Here is a 17,753-nt window from a genome sequence, read left to right as displayed (position 1 = left end):
CTGACACACATTGGTTTGTAGACTTGGCAGTGTAATTCAGGCCAGGATTGAGATTGTGGGAAGATAGGGCCTTCCCATGGTATAATCCTTGAGAGCAACAAAAACTGCAGAAAAACCCATTTGCCTATTATATCCACAACAGAGGATAGTGCTGAGTAGAAAGAGGGCATAGCCAGAATGAACAGACAATTATCAGTGGAGTGCACCCCCTTGCAGACTCTTTTTGTGAAGGTCCAATGGAATCCTTGATCGAAACTAAACTCTCCTTCCAACGGCATTACTCTTGAGGAAAGTTGGCATAAAAACAATGCCTGCTCTTTCCCCAGGATGTATTTCCCTTTTACGCTGCATAGGTGAATGTAGCCCAGGGTGGGCAATAATTTTTGCAGGGCAACCACTTAATGAATTTTGGTACATGGTCATGGGCCAGCTGCACTACCCGGAAGGGGCAGGGCTGGGGATTAGCCTGCCCCCAGAGTTGTCTGAGGCTGAAGGCTTTGAAGTAAAAACAGAGCAAAGGGCTCGTGGCTCCTGGACTTGCTGCTACCACCAGGGCCAGCTTGAGCCATCCCCCTGGGCACCCTGTGTACCTTACAGCTGCAATTGGGCGCACGGCGCCTGATTGCAGCTCTAGGGGGTGCCGCACAGCCCCTGGCTGCGGGCGCACAGCTCCTGATGGCGGTTCTAAGGAGTGCTGCGCAGCCCCTGACCCCAGGAGCACAGCACCCCCTACAGCTGCAATTAGGCACCCCTTCCATAAGTTGGCGCCCCAGGCAGCTGCCCGGCTAGTCCTCCCCCCCCTTAATCCGGCCCTGGCTACCACATTGCTTGGCAGCCATCTGGGATTGCTGCAGCTATTTAAAAGGCTTGCAGCTCTGGCTACTTGCTGGGTAGTGTCGCGGCCATGAGCCATTTAAATAGGATCCTACTGCCTGAGCCGCCACCTGGAAATTCGGTGTCACAGGCAGAAGGATATAAATAGAAAGTGGCCACGTACTGTCTGTGGGCCAGATCAAAGTGTTAGGCAGGCCAGATCTGGCCCCCGGGCTGTATCTTGCCCAGCCCTTGTCTAGCCCATTGTGTCTATACTATCTAGAGAATACAGGCTGGTAAGATTAATATTGCCATTATGTATGAACCATAGCAGTATGAAATTAGCAGTATGTTACTTTATGTATTTTATTAATGTATGCCATGTTCTATGAGAAGTTTGAAAATGCATCAGACAGATTAAACAATGATTTTTTTTTTTTTGGTACATTAACCTTTTGAAGACAAAGTCTGTAAGCGAACCTGGACTTTCTGAATTCAGTGCTTAACTGAATGTGTGTATTATCAGGAGCAACTGATACATGAAAGTAGACAGGGGAAAAGTTCTCCTTTGAGTGATAGTATCAGAAGTATATGTACGTGTGCCCAGTGCACACGAGAATTTGTTGGCCATACCCGCGAGCAGCAGATGGGCTCCCATTTTTCTAATGTGCAGAGCCCCTATAGGGCTGTGGTTGCCTGTTCCCTTTCTGTTGGATTTTACTACCCATGGAGAGAGATGGATTTCCCCTTCATCCTTGAACTACAGATAGTAAGCCTTTGAATATAAGAAACACTTCTTTTATAGAGCTGTACAGTTTGAACCTCTGTGTTCTGGGACACTCTGGTCCAGCAGTACCATGGATGTTACCGAACTAGTGAACCCCAACATAAAGGAGTGCACCAGAGCCTTTAACCAGCTAGGCTGGGAAGCCGGTGGGGTTGTTGGCACCTGGGGGGCAGCAGAGCTAGCAGCTGGAGGGGCTGGGAAGCCAGCGGGGCCACTGGAGACCACAAGACAGGGGGACTGCCGAACCCACAGCCAGTGGGGCCAGGAAAAAGGGACTGCAGAGCTCACACCTAGTGGTGCCACAAGTGCCAGCAGGGCTAGTGGGGTAGCAAGTGCCTGCGGGGCCGCCACTGGAGTTTATGGGGCTGCCAGAGCTTGCAGGGCTGCCGAGCCCACATGGCTGCCATAGCCAGGCACCTGAGGGAAGTGGTACCAGGTAGCTAGGGAGAGGAGGCCAGCGGAGAAGTTGGCACCCTTCCCCCGTAGACCTTCCCTGATCTGGCAAACTCCGTTGTCTGGGACCGGTCAAGTCCCAAGGGAGCTGGACCAGGGAAATCCAACCTGTTGTTTAGTTTAGTGTAGTTAGTAAATTAGTTTGTGGTATTTACTATGCAGAGGTATTAAACTATGTGCCACATGGAAGGCTGTGATCCCTGTTAGTTGCCTAATCTGCTTATGCAAGGGGTATGTGAAGGATAAATGTCCTATTAGTTCCTCTTTCTTCACAAGAATAAAGAAACACAGGGATTTCTGCCTTAAAGTACATTTTTTCAGCGAGGCAGTGCATCTTTCCTCAGAGACTGACCCTGACCACAAGAGGTCAGTGAATTTTTCTGGAAGAGTGCCTTCCCACTGCCTCAGCCACTAAGCTGAAATCCAGGAAGAAATATTACTATGTTTCTCGTTTTCCTCCTCAGCCTCTTCGAAGCACTCAGAGCTAGCTTTGCCATCACAGACTGATATACTTTTGATGACTCATTCTTGACCTATCAAAAAGGCTCTGAAAAAGTCATCTGTGCTCTACTTGGAAGCACTGACACTCACCACCATCGTACGATGTGGCATTGTTGACTCCAGATTCAATGGCTCTGTTAAAACCAGTGCCTATACTGCTACCAGAGAGATATTCGACCCTGTCACTTTTGTCCCAGCACCTTTGGTGTCAGCCGCCAAGCCCTTATCTCCACAGTCAGTGTCATTGATGTCCAATTCATCTGATGAAGTAGGTTTTACCTACGAAAACTCATGATTCTATATATTTTGGAAGCTTCAGAGGGTAGCCGTGTTAGTCTGAACAGGATAAACTTAAAAAACAACAAACAGTCTGGTAGCACTTTAAAGACTAACAAAACATGTAGATGGCATCATGAGCTTTCGTGGGCACAGCCCACTTCTTCAAATGACTGGTCATCTACATGTTTTGTTAGTCTATATATTTTGGTTAGTTTTTAAGGTGCCACAGGACTACTTGTTAGTGTTGACCTCATAGGCTTTTTCATGACAAAAGATCTTTTCTCTCTCTTCCAGGGTCTTCCTTGCTCTCTTGTCTAGTCCTGATCTCACTGGCTTCCAATCCATCTGCGCTACAGATCACTAGGACTCTGTGTCCGCTGCAGCAGTCAGCATGGCTGACCCTGTATGGCTCTAGTCCCCAGCCTCAGTCTACTGCTGGTGTAGTCCTGGCTGTCCGCAATACTGGTCTCTGCTCTGGTCGCCCCAGCCAGCTGGCCCAGGGGACAGCCTGAGCAGTGCCTGATGTGGCTGGCCCCTGGGACCACCTGAGCAGTGGTCCCAGGGTTGGTAGGAGCAGCCAGAGTAGTGGCTTGATCCAGGCCTTGTGTGCCTCCTTCCCCTCCCCCCCCCCCCCCCCCACCGAACTCTCTTTCCTGGCAGCAGCCAGAACAGCTGCTCTTCCCCAGGGGCTACCTCCCCCACTAGAAGCTGGAGCAGCAGTGAGGCCCTCTGGGCTTCCTCCCACTGGCAACTGGTGCCATCAGCCAGCAGGGCTCCTAGCCACCAGGCTTCCTACCAGGCTTCCAGCTGCTGCCCCCCGCCAGCAGGGCTCCCGGCCAGCAGCGCTCCTGCCATTTGACTCCTAGCCACAGATGTTTCAGGACCAGAGAGTCCCAGTTTAGAGAGGTGCAAATTGTGTCAAAGCAGTCAAGGGAGCACAGCAGGCTGGGGCTGGGTCAGGGTCACTCTGCTTCTCCCTGCCATCAGTGAGTGTAGTGATGGGCTTGACTGCTACTGGTGGCACTAGGCACTCTGGTAAACCCCATGCTGTGTTGGGCCCAAAACTATCCTATAGATGGGACAGCTCTGTCCATGACCTTCCCACCTTCCCTGCAGCTTTGGGTTTAGTTTACCAACTGTGCAAAAGAACAAAGAGAGGGACATGTATTTTTTCCCTTTACTTACCATACTTGTATTTGTTTTCTGTGGAACTTGTTTGGGAATGTATTTGCTGTAAGAGTTAATTACTTGTTACATTTAAAAAAGAAAAATGTTACATTTTCAGGTTTTCTGCACAGCGGAAGTGGAATTTATGTTCTGCTATGGAAGTTTCGGATATGGCTACTCGCACCAGGTTAGGATCTCTCTCTCTCTCTTTCTCTCTCTCTCTCTCTCTTTTTTTTTGGGGGGGGGGGGCTCTATAATAACTTTGGAGTAGAGCTAGTCCATTCCAAAACTCAGACATATAATTTCCATAAAAATATTTGAAGATGATATTTCTCAAACTTGAACTGATCCTTATGTGGTATCCTTTTGTAAAGATTGAACAAAATTATTTGATATGGTATTTGAGTGAGATGAAGATGAAAAAAGTATGCTTAAAACTATATTTAGTCAGTAATTATATTCTAATGGTGTAAGCAGGGTCAGGATAAGCTCTACCCTGACATCTGGTGGTGAACTGTGGCAAGTGGTGCAAAGAGACTTCAGGGGCTGATCTCATTTGCATAGATACACCCAATTTGCATAGACACACTCACCCTGTCTAGTATGTGCTCACAGCAGCCCAAATGGTCACTTTGGTCACTATGGGATCCCCAGTCTCTCTGTTATTGAGGCGGGGGGATAAAAGTGTTGTTACCCTGATTATGTGAATCAAGGACAATGGAATGGTGGAACTGTTTATGACAAAGGGATTTGCCATAAACTAAGTAGCACTTGTTAGACAAGGGGCATGGGTTCCAAACCCAGTCAAGTTGAGAGAGGCTGGGGACAAGTCTTCATACCTGGTGGTGGGGCCCTGTCTGAGGGCCTAAACAACACTGATTGCACCCACTCCTCTCTTCAGTGTGGAATATCAGAACTAATTTGAATTCCATTAGGAGTCTAGTTGTGAGCTGCTGAGTTGACTTCACTGTGGGCCAGTGGAGCACTAGCACTGAGGCTCCTCTATTATGAGCTGAGCTTGCTGAACAGCTGAAATCACTGTATGCTGTGGGGAGCTTGGCGCTATGCTGCTGAGCTATTAGCAGAGCAGTTGCAGGGACAACCAGCAAGTGCAGGCGGACAGCAGAGTGGTTTGCGGGGATGACCGGCGGGTTCAGGCGGCCAGCAGAATGACTGGCGGGGACGACCTGCGACCGGTAGGAGTGGCAGCAGACAGCCAGTGGAGCAGCTGCAGGAGCAACCAGCTGGAGGCCCGGGGTGTGGACTGAGATGGCTGGCGGAGCTGGACAGTTCATGGGACAGCTGAGACGGCTCACTGGACGACAGGTGGAATGTGACGGAGTGACTTGTGTTGACGGCGGCAGCAGAACCCTACGGAGAGGCGGAGCTATCGGCGGACCTCATAAGGTGTATCAATCCCTGCCCCCTCCAGGTTGGGATGGTAAAACCCTGCTCGGTGAACTTTTGAACCCTGGGGTGGCACTGACCCGGGGCAGAGACTTTTGGGGTGTTGGACTTTGGGACTTTGGGTGATTCGTGGCTGTGCGGTGGGTCTTTGCTCATGTTTGGTCTATGAATCCAAGTTGTGGTGTTTTCCCAAGTTAATGCTGATGTCGGTTACCTCATGTTATTAAAGGTTTTCTGCTATACTGAGGCTCTGTGCTTGCGAGAGGGGAAGAATTGCCTCTTTGAGGCGCCCAGAGGTGTATGTACGATTTCCCAGGTCACTGGGTAGGGGCTCGAGCCGGTGTTGTATTATCTTGTTGGGAGGAGACCCCTAGATACTGAACCCGGCCCTTGCTGCTATTAACTCAGCCTGGCAGAAGGATTACAATGGTATAACTTGGCTTTCTGTACTCTTGATAACTCTCATAGGGTGTATAGAACCCATGCTGACATGAGAGTTGGGAGTTAATGCATTACCAGCCAGTGTTGACTGACACAGCCTCACAACAGCTGGAAAGAATAAGGGTATGTCTACACTGCCACCCTAGTTCGAACTGGGAGGAGTTTAATGGTAGTTCAAATTAGGAGCTTTAATTCGAACTACCTAGTCCGTGCCGCGTGTAGCCGGGGGCAGGTAGTTCGAACTACGGGCATTTAAACATGGCGCCTGCCCGGGAACATGCAAATGAAGCCTGGTATATTCAAATCCCGGGCTTCATTTGCAAGTTCGAATGCCTACATTAGCCACCCTAGTTCGATCTAGACATACCCTAAAAGGGCTGAGAAGCACGACGGAGTGGTTTCCAGAGGAACAAGCAGCCTAGAGAAAGGAAGTCCTGCTGGCCAACTGGTGAGAAGTCAGCCAGCGACAGCCCTTTAGAGAGGGGATGGTTGGCCCACAGGCTGAAGAAGCCCCCAGAAGCAAAGAAGGTAGGAAGGTGTCATGTTACTGGATTTTGAGGGGAGCAGCCAGATCGCTGCTGCACCCATAGGTGGGGATGTTGGCCCCAGAAAATGGTATAAAAGGGGGGCCATGTGGGGTGTTGAATAGAAGCTCACTGTCTGCTAATCCTATGTATGCTGTTCATGTGTTTGTATAATGTCTGTGTGTGCAATTATAAGCATGTGCTTGTATGGATACTGAATATTTCCCTGCATGTGGTTGAGCATTGGGCAGTGCCCGGCCTATGGACATGCTAATCAGCAAGGCCCTGTGGGACAATGGCACTCAATGGGCCAAGGACAAACCTTAAGAATGAGTGGTGACTCATACCTAAGGGCTGCCAGCAGCCCACCAAGTCTCTGTTATCCCAATTAAGTCATATTTCTTGGTCTGGGCCAGGGCCTCCAGTTCTTCCTGTTTGTTGCCCAGGCTTCTCACATTAGTGTACAAACACTTCAGGTAACCAGTTGATTGTCCTATCTTCTCCATTCGAAACAGGGGTCCTCCTTTCTTGCCCCTTTCTCTTTGCATTTCTTCCCGGCATCTGACTTTCCCACTCCCCTCAGGGTTTTGGTCACCGTCCCCCGACGAACCTAGTTTAAAGCCCTTCTCACTAGGTTTGCAAGCCTGCCCGCTAAGATGTTCCTTCCTCTCTTCGTTAGGTGGATCCCATCTCTTCCTAACAATCCTTGTGCCCGGAACAGAGTCCCATGGTCTAAGAAACCAAAGCCCTCTCTGCGACACCACCTGCACAACCACGCATTTACGTCCTCAATTCGACGATCTCTGCCCAGTCCTTTCCCTTCAACAGAGAGGATGGACGAGAAAACCACTTGCGCTCCGAATTCTTGGATCCTTCTTCCCAGCGCTACATAATCCGCAGTAACACACTCAAGATCATTCTTGGCTGTATCATTAGTTCCCACGTGGAGAAGCAGGAAGGGGTAGCGATCGGAAGGTTTGATCAACTTGGTAAGCCTCTGTGACATCCTGAATGTGAGCTCCCGGTAAGCAGCACATCTCTCGAGATTCCAGGCCCGGACGGCAGAGGGTTGGCTCAGTCCCTCTTAGGAGAGAGTCCCCGACCACCACCACCCGTCGCTTTCTTTTGGGGGTGGTGGCTGTGGAACCCCCATCCCTAGGACTACGCATCCCATGCCTTCCAATAGATGTTGTTCCCTTCTGGTTTCTTGCTTGTGAGTTCCCTTCCAGAGCTTTCAGCACTGTAGAGGCTGTGGAGAGAGCTTGAAAGCGATTACTTACCTCTATAGCATCGGGGGATTCCCGTGCTGGCCTTTTTCCCCTTCTAGAAGTTACATGCTGCCAGTTCTCTTCTTGGTCACATACTGCCCTCTCTGGCTCTTCCACCTACCATGCTTGAAGGATTAAACACTGCCTTCTATCGAGGAAGTCTTCATCCTCTCTGATCGAGCGTAGGGTCGACACTTGGGCCTCCAGTCCTCTAATTTTTTCTTCCAAAATGGCGACCAGCTTGCACTTCGTGCAGATGAAATCCGTTCTTTCTTCCGGGAGGAAGACAAACATGGCACACACTGTGCAGGTAACAACAGCAGACCCATCACCATCCATCGCTGCTGTCCTGGAGAAGGGATTTAAAAGAAAGGCAAGAAAACCTCCCGCCCTTCCCAACTCCCTCTCACAACTCCCTGTTAGCACTCACCTGTTCGCAAGCTCCTTGGTTGCTTGCCCACTGCCTTATAAAGCTCCTCCCCCTACCAAGGCTCAGCCAATCAGCAGAGGCTTCTAGAATTGGGAGCAGCATAGTATTTCCACAAGAACACTGACAATCTTACATGAGATCATCAGTGTTCTTGCGGAAATTCAAGCAGCCAGTGTAGACAGCTGGCAAATTTTTCCGTAAAAGCAGATGCTTTTGCGGAAAAACTTGCCAGTCTAGACGCAGCCTTGAAGTCTAGCTGTACCCTCGCTGGGTAGAGACAGGATATATAGACTCTGGGGTGGAAATGAGGGATTTGGGTGTGGGAAGGAGTGAGAAGTGCAAGCTCTGGGAGGAAATCTGGATGCAGGAGGAGGTGGAGAAGGGGACTCTGGCTCAGGGAGGGGGCTCCAGGCTGGGCAGTGTAGGGGTACTAAGCAAGCCACAGGCTTGTGGATGTGAGGGTGCAGGAATTTGGGGATGGGGTATGTGAGGGGCTCAGGGCAGGGGGTTCCAGTGTTTGATAAGCTCAGATCTATGGTCTGGGGGAACGGGGAGTGCAGGAGTGACTGTGGCCAGATGGGGGCTTGGCCCCAAATGGGGGTTTGTTGGCCAGGCTTCATTTTTAAATAAAATACTATGTCAAACACAAAAAGTTTCTGCATTGTCTATTTCTGAGACAGGCAGGGAACCTGTCTTGAGTCAGGGGTCACTGACCCACAGAAAAGTCAGTTGGGAGCAGGGGACATGGTACTGGGGAAGGGTGCTAGGGGGTGCTGGGATAGGGAACAGGGTGCCAGTGGGGGCAGGGGCGAGGGAACAGGGTGTGGGGAGGGCAGGGGACAGGTTTCTGTAGTAGGGGAGAGGGGGCCAGTGGGAACACAATTCTGTGGCTGAGGGCAGGGGAGAGGAAACAGGGTGCCATGAGGACAGGTTTCTGCAGTGGGGGGCAGGGTGTCGGGGACGACAGGTTTTTGCAGTGGGGCGTAAGGTGCTGGGGGGCAGGTTTCTGCAGAGGTGAGCGGGGGGACAGTTCTGTGGCTGGGGGCAAGGGAGAAGGAACGGGGGCAGGAGGGGAGGGGACAAGGTTCTTCGGCAGGGGGCAGGAACAGGGTTCGGGGGCAGGGTGCCAGTGGGGTCAGGGAGTCCCCTACACCAGCCTCAGAGGGAAGCCTCCGTCGCACGCTCCCTCCGGGGCTGACCCCTCTTCCCACCAAGCAGAGAAGCCTGCGTACATGACCCCCCCGCCCGGATGACCTCCCCCCTCCCGCTGCCACCGCCGCCAAGCAGAGAAGCCTCTGTTGTGCGCTCCCTCTGGGGCAGGACCCCCTCCCCCGAGGAAGGAAGCCCCATTGCGTGCCTCCGCCGGGCCTGACTCCCCCCATCCGTGGAGCCGGGAAGCCCACACATGGGACTCCTCGGGGCCAACCACCCCCCTCCCACTCCCGCAGAGCTGGGAAGCCCATGCACACGCTCCCTCCAGGCCCAACTCCCCCCTCCCACAGAGAAGGGAAGTCCCAGTGCGCGCCTCTGGAGACTTACCTGGTAAGTTCCCAGAACACCAGGGAGCTGGGGCAAGGAAGCAGCTAGTGCATTTCCGCAACACCCAGAAGTGATGCACAGCTGTAGGACTTCCATTCACCACGTGGGAAGCTGCCACTACCTCCATTGTTGCTCGTAGTAGGTAGTGGGGCTTCTTGGAGGTGGGGGAAAATGGGGGGCCCAGAACGCCATGCAATCAACTGGTTGGTGACCAAAGCCTGCATCTGTTGTTGCTCCTGTACCTTTGGTTGCTGATCCAGTGCAGGGAACCCACTGCTCGACTAGCAGTCTGAGTGCTTCCTCCATCTTAGGCCTTGCTGAGGGTTCAGACACAGTGAAACCCTGCTTCTGGTACCATGTGTGAGCTGGTGTGCTAATATATTGTAAGGGGACTGTTGGCTCTTTACTAAAACTCAGTGGCGTTTTTTGGTTAATAAGCTTTCAGTATCAAAAGGAAGGAGAAGGGTCTATATAGTTGGGATTATGTTTTCCAATGCTAATTTTTTTGCATTTATCAATATTGAATTTTATCTGCCAGTTTGTTGCCCACTCACTCAGTTTCGTGAGATTCTCTCTATAACTTCACAGTCTGCTTTGGACTTAACTGTCTTAACTAGCTTGGTATCATCAGCAAATTATTCCAACTCACTGTTTATCCTCTTTCCAGATAATTTGTAAATATGTTGAATAGGATTGGTCCCAGTCTGTGCCCCCAGGAGCACAATTTACCTCTCTCCAGCCTGAAAACTGACCATTTATTCCTGCCCTCTGTTATTTTTTAAGCAGTTACTGATCCACGAAAGGACTTTCCCTCTTATCTCATGATAGTTTATTTGGCTTAAGAGCTTCTGATGAAGGACCTTGTCACAGGCTTTCTAAAAAAATCAGAGTATACTATACTATATTGAATCTCCTTTGTCCACATGCTTGTTGTCCCCTTCAAAGAATTCTAGTAGATTGGTGAGGCATGGTTTGTCTTTACAAAAAACATGTTCCTTCTTCACCCAACAAATGTTTATCTGTGTGTCTGATGATTCTGTTTTTACTATAGTTTCAACCAGTTTTCCTAGTACTGAAGTTAAACTTACTAGCCTTTAATTGCCAGTGTAGACACCAACTCTGGGGTGCTGCAGGGCTAGAGTGCCCAAGAAAAACAATTAGCGGGTGCTTAGCGCCCACCAATAGTCAAGCTCCCCCTCAGTGCATCCCTCCTGCTGGTGGCCTTTCCAATCAACTTTCCTTCTCCCATTGCCCCAGAGCTTCTGCCTGCTGCAGATCAGCTGTTCTGTGGCATGGAGGCACTGGTCAGTACATTCAAGGAGGTCTTCCTAGAAGTGCATGAAGTTCCACTACATGGAAAACAAGCTAGGGAATATTGTGAAAGAAACCATACATATAGCCCATACCTGAGAAAATACAGGCGATAGTCAAAGAGGAGTTAGTGAAGATACAGAAGTTAGGGATCATATAATCACAGAGTGTGTGATGAAACAGATAATCCTTGTCCCTAAGCCCAATGACTCGGTCAGGTTTGTATAGATTTTCACAAAGTAAATGAAATAGCGAAGTTCTGTGTCTACCCAGGGCCTAGATAATCTCATCAACATCTGGGATAAGCACATTACATAACAATCTTAGATCTGACCAAATATTAGAGGAGGGATCCTTGACAAGAGCATTATGGGAAAAGACCTCTTTCTCCATCCATTGGACATTGTTTGAGTTCAGAGTCATGCCATTTGGTCTACTGCTTTCAGCCCCTATAGGACAAGGTCCTGTGGCCGCATAACAGGTATATAACGGCTTTTTTAAACACTGTAGTGGCTGCATCTAGACTGGCAAGTTTTTCCGCAAAAGCAGGTGCTTTTGCGGGAAAAACTTGCCAGCTGTCTACACTGGCTGCTTGAATTTCCACAAGAGCACTGACTTCCTACTGTCTGAAATCAGTGCTTCTTGCAGAAATGCTATGCTGCTCCCGTTCGGGCAAAGCCCTCTTGCGCAAATGCTTTTGCGCAAGAGGGCCAGTGTAGACAATGTGGTATTGTTTTGCGCAAAAAAAAGCCCTGATTGCGAAAAAGTGCTTTTGCGGAAAAGCGTCCGTGCCAATCTAGACACTCTTTTCCGCAAATGCTTTTAATGGAAAACTTTTATGTTAAAAGCATTTGCGGAAAATCATGCCAGTCTAGACGTAGCCTAATAACTTTCCAGTGGGTCTGGGAAACATACATACAGAACATAATTAGAGTGCTATGTTCCTTAAAGACTACTGGTTGGAAAAACCCAGCTAAGTATTTATTAGCAAAAAAGAGATACAGAACCTCGGGTACCTACTGGGTGAGGATGATCAAGCTCATAATTGACACAATTAAGGGACTGTCCCACCCCATGATTCAAAAGAAATGTTGTCATTTTTGGGACTAGTGGGCTGTGACAATAAATTAGTAACTATGTGTACAATTCTAGTAGCACGTGACTGAACTAACTAGGATTTCTATCCTCCAAAATATGTGGTGGACTATAAATGCCAGGCATCCTTCCAAAAATTTAAGAGGCTCTATTTAGCCATTAAGTTCTGTGGATTCTAGACTTTAATAGTCCTTTTGTACTCCAGACTGATGCCTCTGAAGTTGAAATAGGTTCAGTACTATCCCAAGAATATTACAGTGAAGGGCACCAGAATCGAACCTAAGATGTAACTTACTCTCCTGTGGAAAAATACAATAATTGAAAAGGAATTGGGTAGTTGAGACATTAAGGTATCTAGTGACTGACTACACCACATTAAAATGGCTGAGCCACATGAAAGAAATAGTCACAAGAGTAATTAAGTGGTCCCTTGGCCCACAAATCATACTTCTCAGTAGAGCATCGCCTGGGCAATCAAAGCAAGAATGAGGATTTCTTCTTTCAAGAAGTGGGGAGCACTTCCACAGAGACCACTTCCATCCAAAAAGGGAGATCTGTTGTTGGGAGTATAAACCACTATGCTGGCCTGGCCAATGCAGCAACCACCAGCTGTCATCAGTTGGCATCCTTTCAGCAGCTGGAACAATAGATGAACCAAGAAGTAGTGGGGTGGGCCAGCTATTAGAGGAGCAAACAGACTAGAGAAGTACTGTCCTGTCAGCAAATCAGTGAGGAGCCACCAGATACAGTTCTTTAAAGAAGGTATGAGGGGAACCACTGCAGCTAAGGAGGTGGTCAGGATTTACTGCTGAGGTGTCCTCACAGGTTTCTGGCTCTGTTGATGATGAGAACCAGAAGGCTGCTTGTGTGTGTGCTCAGTGATGTGTGTGTGTCGACTTGTGCACTTAATCTCCACAGCAGACCCTAAGAGAGCCCCCAAAGACCACAAACCAGATAAGGATTGAAGGTGCCAGGCCAGGTTTATTGTTAAGCGAAGTACAGTAATAATTGTCAGTGGACTCTACTGAACCAGGATGCATAACAATGGAATGATTCAATCAGGGGGAAATTTCCATTGCCCCCAGGTCATACAAAAACTGTCCCCCCAAGACACCACTTTACAGGTACAACAAATCACACATCACTGCTGACACTGTTAGGTTGCCATCCTCTGATGCTACTTAGATACCACCCATCACCCTATACTTCGTGGTTTGGTTTGATTAGATCATCTCTATCCATCATGCTGTCATTTTAGACCTGTTCCTGAACCTGAGTTTGTATCTGTGAGGAGTGGGTACCAAGATCTTTTTTAATGAGCTAGGGGTATCATGTGCTTTCCACTTACAACCAGTACCAATTATTGTTCCGCAGTTGGTATCTAGCACCAGTTAGGCTATGTCTACACTGGCGCGATCTTGCGCCAGAAGTATGCAAATGAGGCTAAGCGTGGAATATTGCTGAGCCTCATTTGCATACCTAATGAGCCGCCATTTTTGCAGAAGAGGCTCTTGAGCCAGAAGGAGCTGTCTACACTGCCCCTTCTTGAGCAAGAAATACCCTCTTGCGCAATGCCACTACGCTGATTATTTTCAGGAATAACAGCATTGCGCAAGAGGGTTTTTCTTGCGCAAGAAGGGGCAGTGTAGACAGCTCCTTCTGGCGCAAGAGCCTCTTCTGCAAAAATGGCGGCTCATTAGGTATGCAAATGAGGCTCAGCAATATTCCACGCTTAGCCTCATTTGCATACTTCTGGCGCAAGATCGCGCCAGTGTAGACATAGCGGTCGGTAGGTTTTCGGTATAGGGTGGTATTGATATGACCGTCACTTATTTGTATCGTGGTGTCCAGGAAATGGACCTCCCGTGTAGATTGGTCCATGCTGAGGTTGATGGTGGGGTGGAAGCTGTTGAAATCATGGTGAAATTCTTCCAGAGTCTCCTTTCCATGGGTCCAGATGATGAAGATGTCATCGATGTAGCCTAGGTAGAGAAGGGGTGTAAGTGGACGAGAGCTGAGGAAGCATTGTTCCAGGTCAGCCATAAAAATGTTGGCGTATTGTGGGGCCATGCAGGTGCCCATAGCAGTGCCACTGGTCTGGAGGTATATGTTGTCACCAAATCTGAAATACGACCGCTATACTGACCTGCATGCCTCCAGTTTCCATCCCGGACACACCACACGATCCATTGTTTACAGCCAAGCACTGAGGTACAACCGCATATGCTCCAACCCCTCAGACAGAGACCTACACCTACAAGATCTTCAACAAGCATTCTGTAAACTGCGATACCCAGTTTACAGAATGAGGAGTGAGGAGACAGATTGACAGAGCCAGACGTGTACCCAGAAGCCTCCTGCTACGGGACAAGCCCAAGAAAGAAACCAACAGAACACCACTGGCCATCACCTACAGTCCCCAGCTAAAACCTCTCCAACGCATCATTAGTGATCTTCAGCCCATCCTGGACAATGATCCCTCGCTTTCACAGGCCTTGGGAGGTAGGCCGGTCCTTGCCCACAGACAACCCGCCAACCTGAAGCATATTCTCACCAGCAACTACACACCGCACCATAATAACTCGAACTCAGGAACCAATCCTTGCAACAAACCTCGGTGCCAACTCTGCCCACATATATACACCAGCAACACCATCACAGGACCTAACCAGATCAGCCATACTGTCACTGGTACATTCTCCTGCACATCCACCAACGTAATATATGCCATCATGTACCAACAATGCCCCACTGCTATATACATCGGCCAAACAGGACAGTCCCTACGTAAAAGAATCAATGGACACAAATCTGATATTAGGAATGGCAACATACAAAAACCTGTAGGGGAACACTTCAATCTTCCTGGACACACAATTGCAGATCTAAAAGTAGCCATCCTGCAGCAAAAAAACTTCAGGACCAGACTTCAAAGAGAAACTGCTGAGCTACAGTTCATCTTTAAGTTTGACACAATCAACTCTGGATTAAACAAAGACTGTGAATGGCTTGCTAACTACAAAAGCAGCTTCTGCTCTCTTGGAATTCACACCTCCAGATCAGCTGCTAGAAGTGGGCCTCATCCTCCTTGATTGGATCCACCTGGTCATCTCCAGCCTGATCCTGGCTTGCATATTTATTCCTGCCTCTGGAAATTTCCACTACATGCATCTGACGAAGTGGGTCTTTGCCCACGAAAGCTTATGCTCCTACACTTCAGTTAGTCTATAAGGTGCCACAGGACTCCTCGTCGCTTTTGCAGATTCAGACTAACACAGCTACCCCTCTGATACTTACTACTTCTGACTTTCAATACAGAATCTCTATAAACAGCAGCTATGTGCCACTCCAGTTCATTGCTGCTTGTTCCCTGAGCCTCTTCCCACCTGCACCTCAGGCTCTCCCAGGTTCAGCAAAATGCAACCTGACCCAAACTCTGATTGCCCTCCAAGCTTTTTGAGCAGAGAGGCACATCCTTCCTGGCTCCTGTGTAATCCCAGCTAGTCTCTACATCCACTTTTATCTGAGCCATCTGGCATATGATTCACTGCTTTCGTGCAGCCTCTCTAAGCAGGGACCTGGGGGATCCATCTTCTCTGCTCCTTTGCTGGCACGGGTGTATGGCAGGACCATACGGCCTCCAGCAGGGAGCCACAAAGGCCTGTAATACCCTCTCACACACCCCAATAAAATGTATGGAAAAACACTTTTGCTCTGGAACTCTTGGAGAAGTGAAGATTGATTTTAATGTGACTCTTTACAGAGGTATTAAAGGCCAAAATAAGCCAAAAAGGCACTGAGGAAAATTTGAATGACCTAGAAATTGTATGCCTCTCGTGTCTCTAATAGTCCTGGTTTGATTTTAAAAAAAATCTAACCTAGAATGGGATAGGAGGTAAGAAATTTCATATAGATTGATTTGTTTTTAGTGAGATAAGGTTTGGTTTTGATAATCAATCTTCTAATGACTTTCACCTTTATTATGGAACTAGCATCCTTCTATAATAGGAACCCTATGACTAGGTTTTATAAAATATTTTTATTTTAGTACTGTGCAATCCACAAATTTGTTTCAGTAATTGGTTTTGATAAATTACTAGCAAATCTGTATTAGCCTCACTTCTACAGTTTTTTCTTGTGCCCTCCCAAATTTTTTATTTTCTCTGGTTTTACTGAAGAATTCAGATATTTCCTGAGTCTATCAAATCATTAGGGTGGAACTGTCTATAATACCATTGCTATTTATTTGCTATAATATCAGTGTTTTTCTTTTGTAGCTAAAATATCCTGAGGCAGATCTTCGGAAAACACTTAAACATTCCATGTTTATTCGGATTCCAACACCTGAAGACAGAACAGATCCTCAAAGGTTCTTAAGAATCATATTTGTTTATGATATGTGAAAATTCCATGGACTTGGGATGTCAATGAGTAGTCGACTATGTGATTAACCAATAAGCCTAGACTTATTGGTTAATCTTGTCAACTACACACGTTTCCCCCTCTCTTGCTGCCTCTGTATCTCTTGCTGCCATCCTGTCCCGTGCTGCTGCCTCTATCAGAAGCACAGTAGAGAGTGATAGTCTGTCCTGTTCTGTATCCTGCCACCCTTCTACCCCCTTCCCTGTCTCTCGTCAGGGACTCTACTCATGAGCAACTCCTTCCTCAAGAGGTGTAATCACTCCTTGCTCTAGGGGTGATAGAGGAGGTTTCTCAGGAATTCAGGGGTAAGGGGTTCTAATCCTGATATTTCCTCATCCCCAAAGCCAAGTGTGGTCTCAGGCCTATCTTAGATCTGTGAGACCTCAACACATTCATAAAGAAAGTGAAGTTTCACATGATCTCCCTGACCTCCATCATTCCTTCCTTGGATTCAGGGGACTGGTACTCTGCTCTCAACTTGAAAGATGCATATTTTTCATTATCCTGTCTCATAGTCCGTTTCTGCAGTTTGTTGTTAGCGATCAGCACTACCATTTCATGATGCTCCCTTTGGGCTCTCAGCATCCCCTCAGACATTCATGAAGTTCATAGCAGTCATGGCAATCTTCCTCTGCAAATGTCAGGTACAGGGTCTTCCCTTACCTAGATTATTGACTCATCAAGGCCAAGTTGTAAGCATGATTAGAGGAACGTGTGTCTCTTTGGCTCATGCACCTTTCTCAGATTGAGCCTCATACTGAACATGCCCAAATCCATTCTAGCCCCGACACAGAGAATAGAATTCATAGGGACTCTTTTAGAATTCATGCAAGCCAGGGTGTACCTGACACAGCTAGGCTTCCAAGCCCTCAGGGATATCATAAAGAACCTTCACTGAGTCCCAACAACAATGGCTGGAAATTGCATGGAATTACTGGGGCATATGGCAGCTTTCACATACATAGTCCAACACACCAGATTACCTCTTCAGCCCCTTCAGGCATGTTTGGTGCAGGACTACAGGCCCTGCCAGAACCCCAAAGAATACTTTCCCTCCCAAGCAGGGGTGAAAGTAACTTACATTTCTTACAGATACTGTTGTATAGCAACTCCCCATCGGGGGGAGGACCCTCAGGGCAGGAAGAAGGGGGGGTTACAATACAACAGTATCTGTAAGACATTTAAGAGTGGGGGAGAAGTGCGGAGAGCTCAAGGCAGGGGATTGGGGAGTGTTAAGGTGGGCGTAGGGCTTGTGGCAGGGGGGCAGTATATGGGGGTTGCAGGAGTCAGGGTTGTGGGAGTCAGTAGGGGCTTGA

General features: G+C 48.4%; 1 protein-coding gene across 2 annotated transcripts in view; it reads left to right on the top strand.

Moving 5' to 3' along the window:
- Window positions 1-17,753, top strand: part of CATSPERT (catsper channel auxiliary subunit tau) — a 67,611-nt gene that overhangs the window by 9,210 nt on the left and 40,648 nt on the right. For both annotated transcript variants that reach the window (XM_075933885.2, XM_075933884.2), the window contains exons 7-8: window positions 4,119-4,187; window positions 16,293-16,384. In XM_075933885.2, coding sequence (XP_075790000.2) covers window positions 4,119-4,187; window positions 16,293-16,384 — 161 coding nt within the window. The remainder of the gene's footprint in view (window positions 1-4,118; window positions 4,188-16,292; window positions 16,385-17,753) is intronic.

The sequence above is a fragment of the Pelodiscus sinensis genome, chromosome 7 (assembly GCF_052426305.1).
Source record: "Pelodiscus sinensis isolate ZL-2025 chromosome 7, ASM5242630v1, whole genome shotgun sequence".
Classification (NCBI taxonomy): Eukaryota; Metazoa; Chordata; order Testudines; family Trionychidae; genus Pelodiscus; species Pelodiscus sinensis.
Note: the sequence above shows the minus strand (reverse complement) of the source record. Positions and strands in the feature narration are given on the sequence as shown.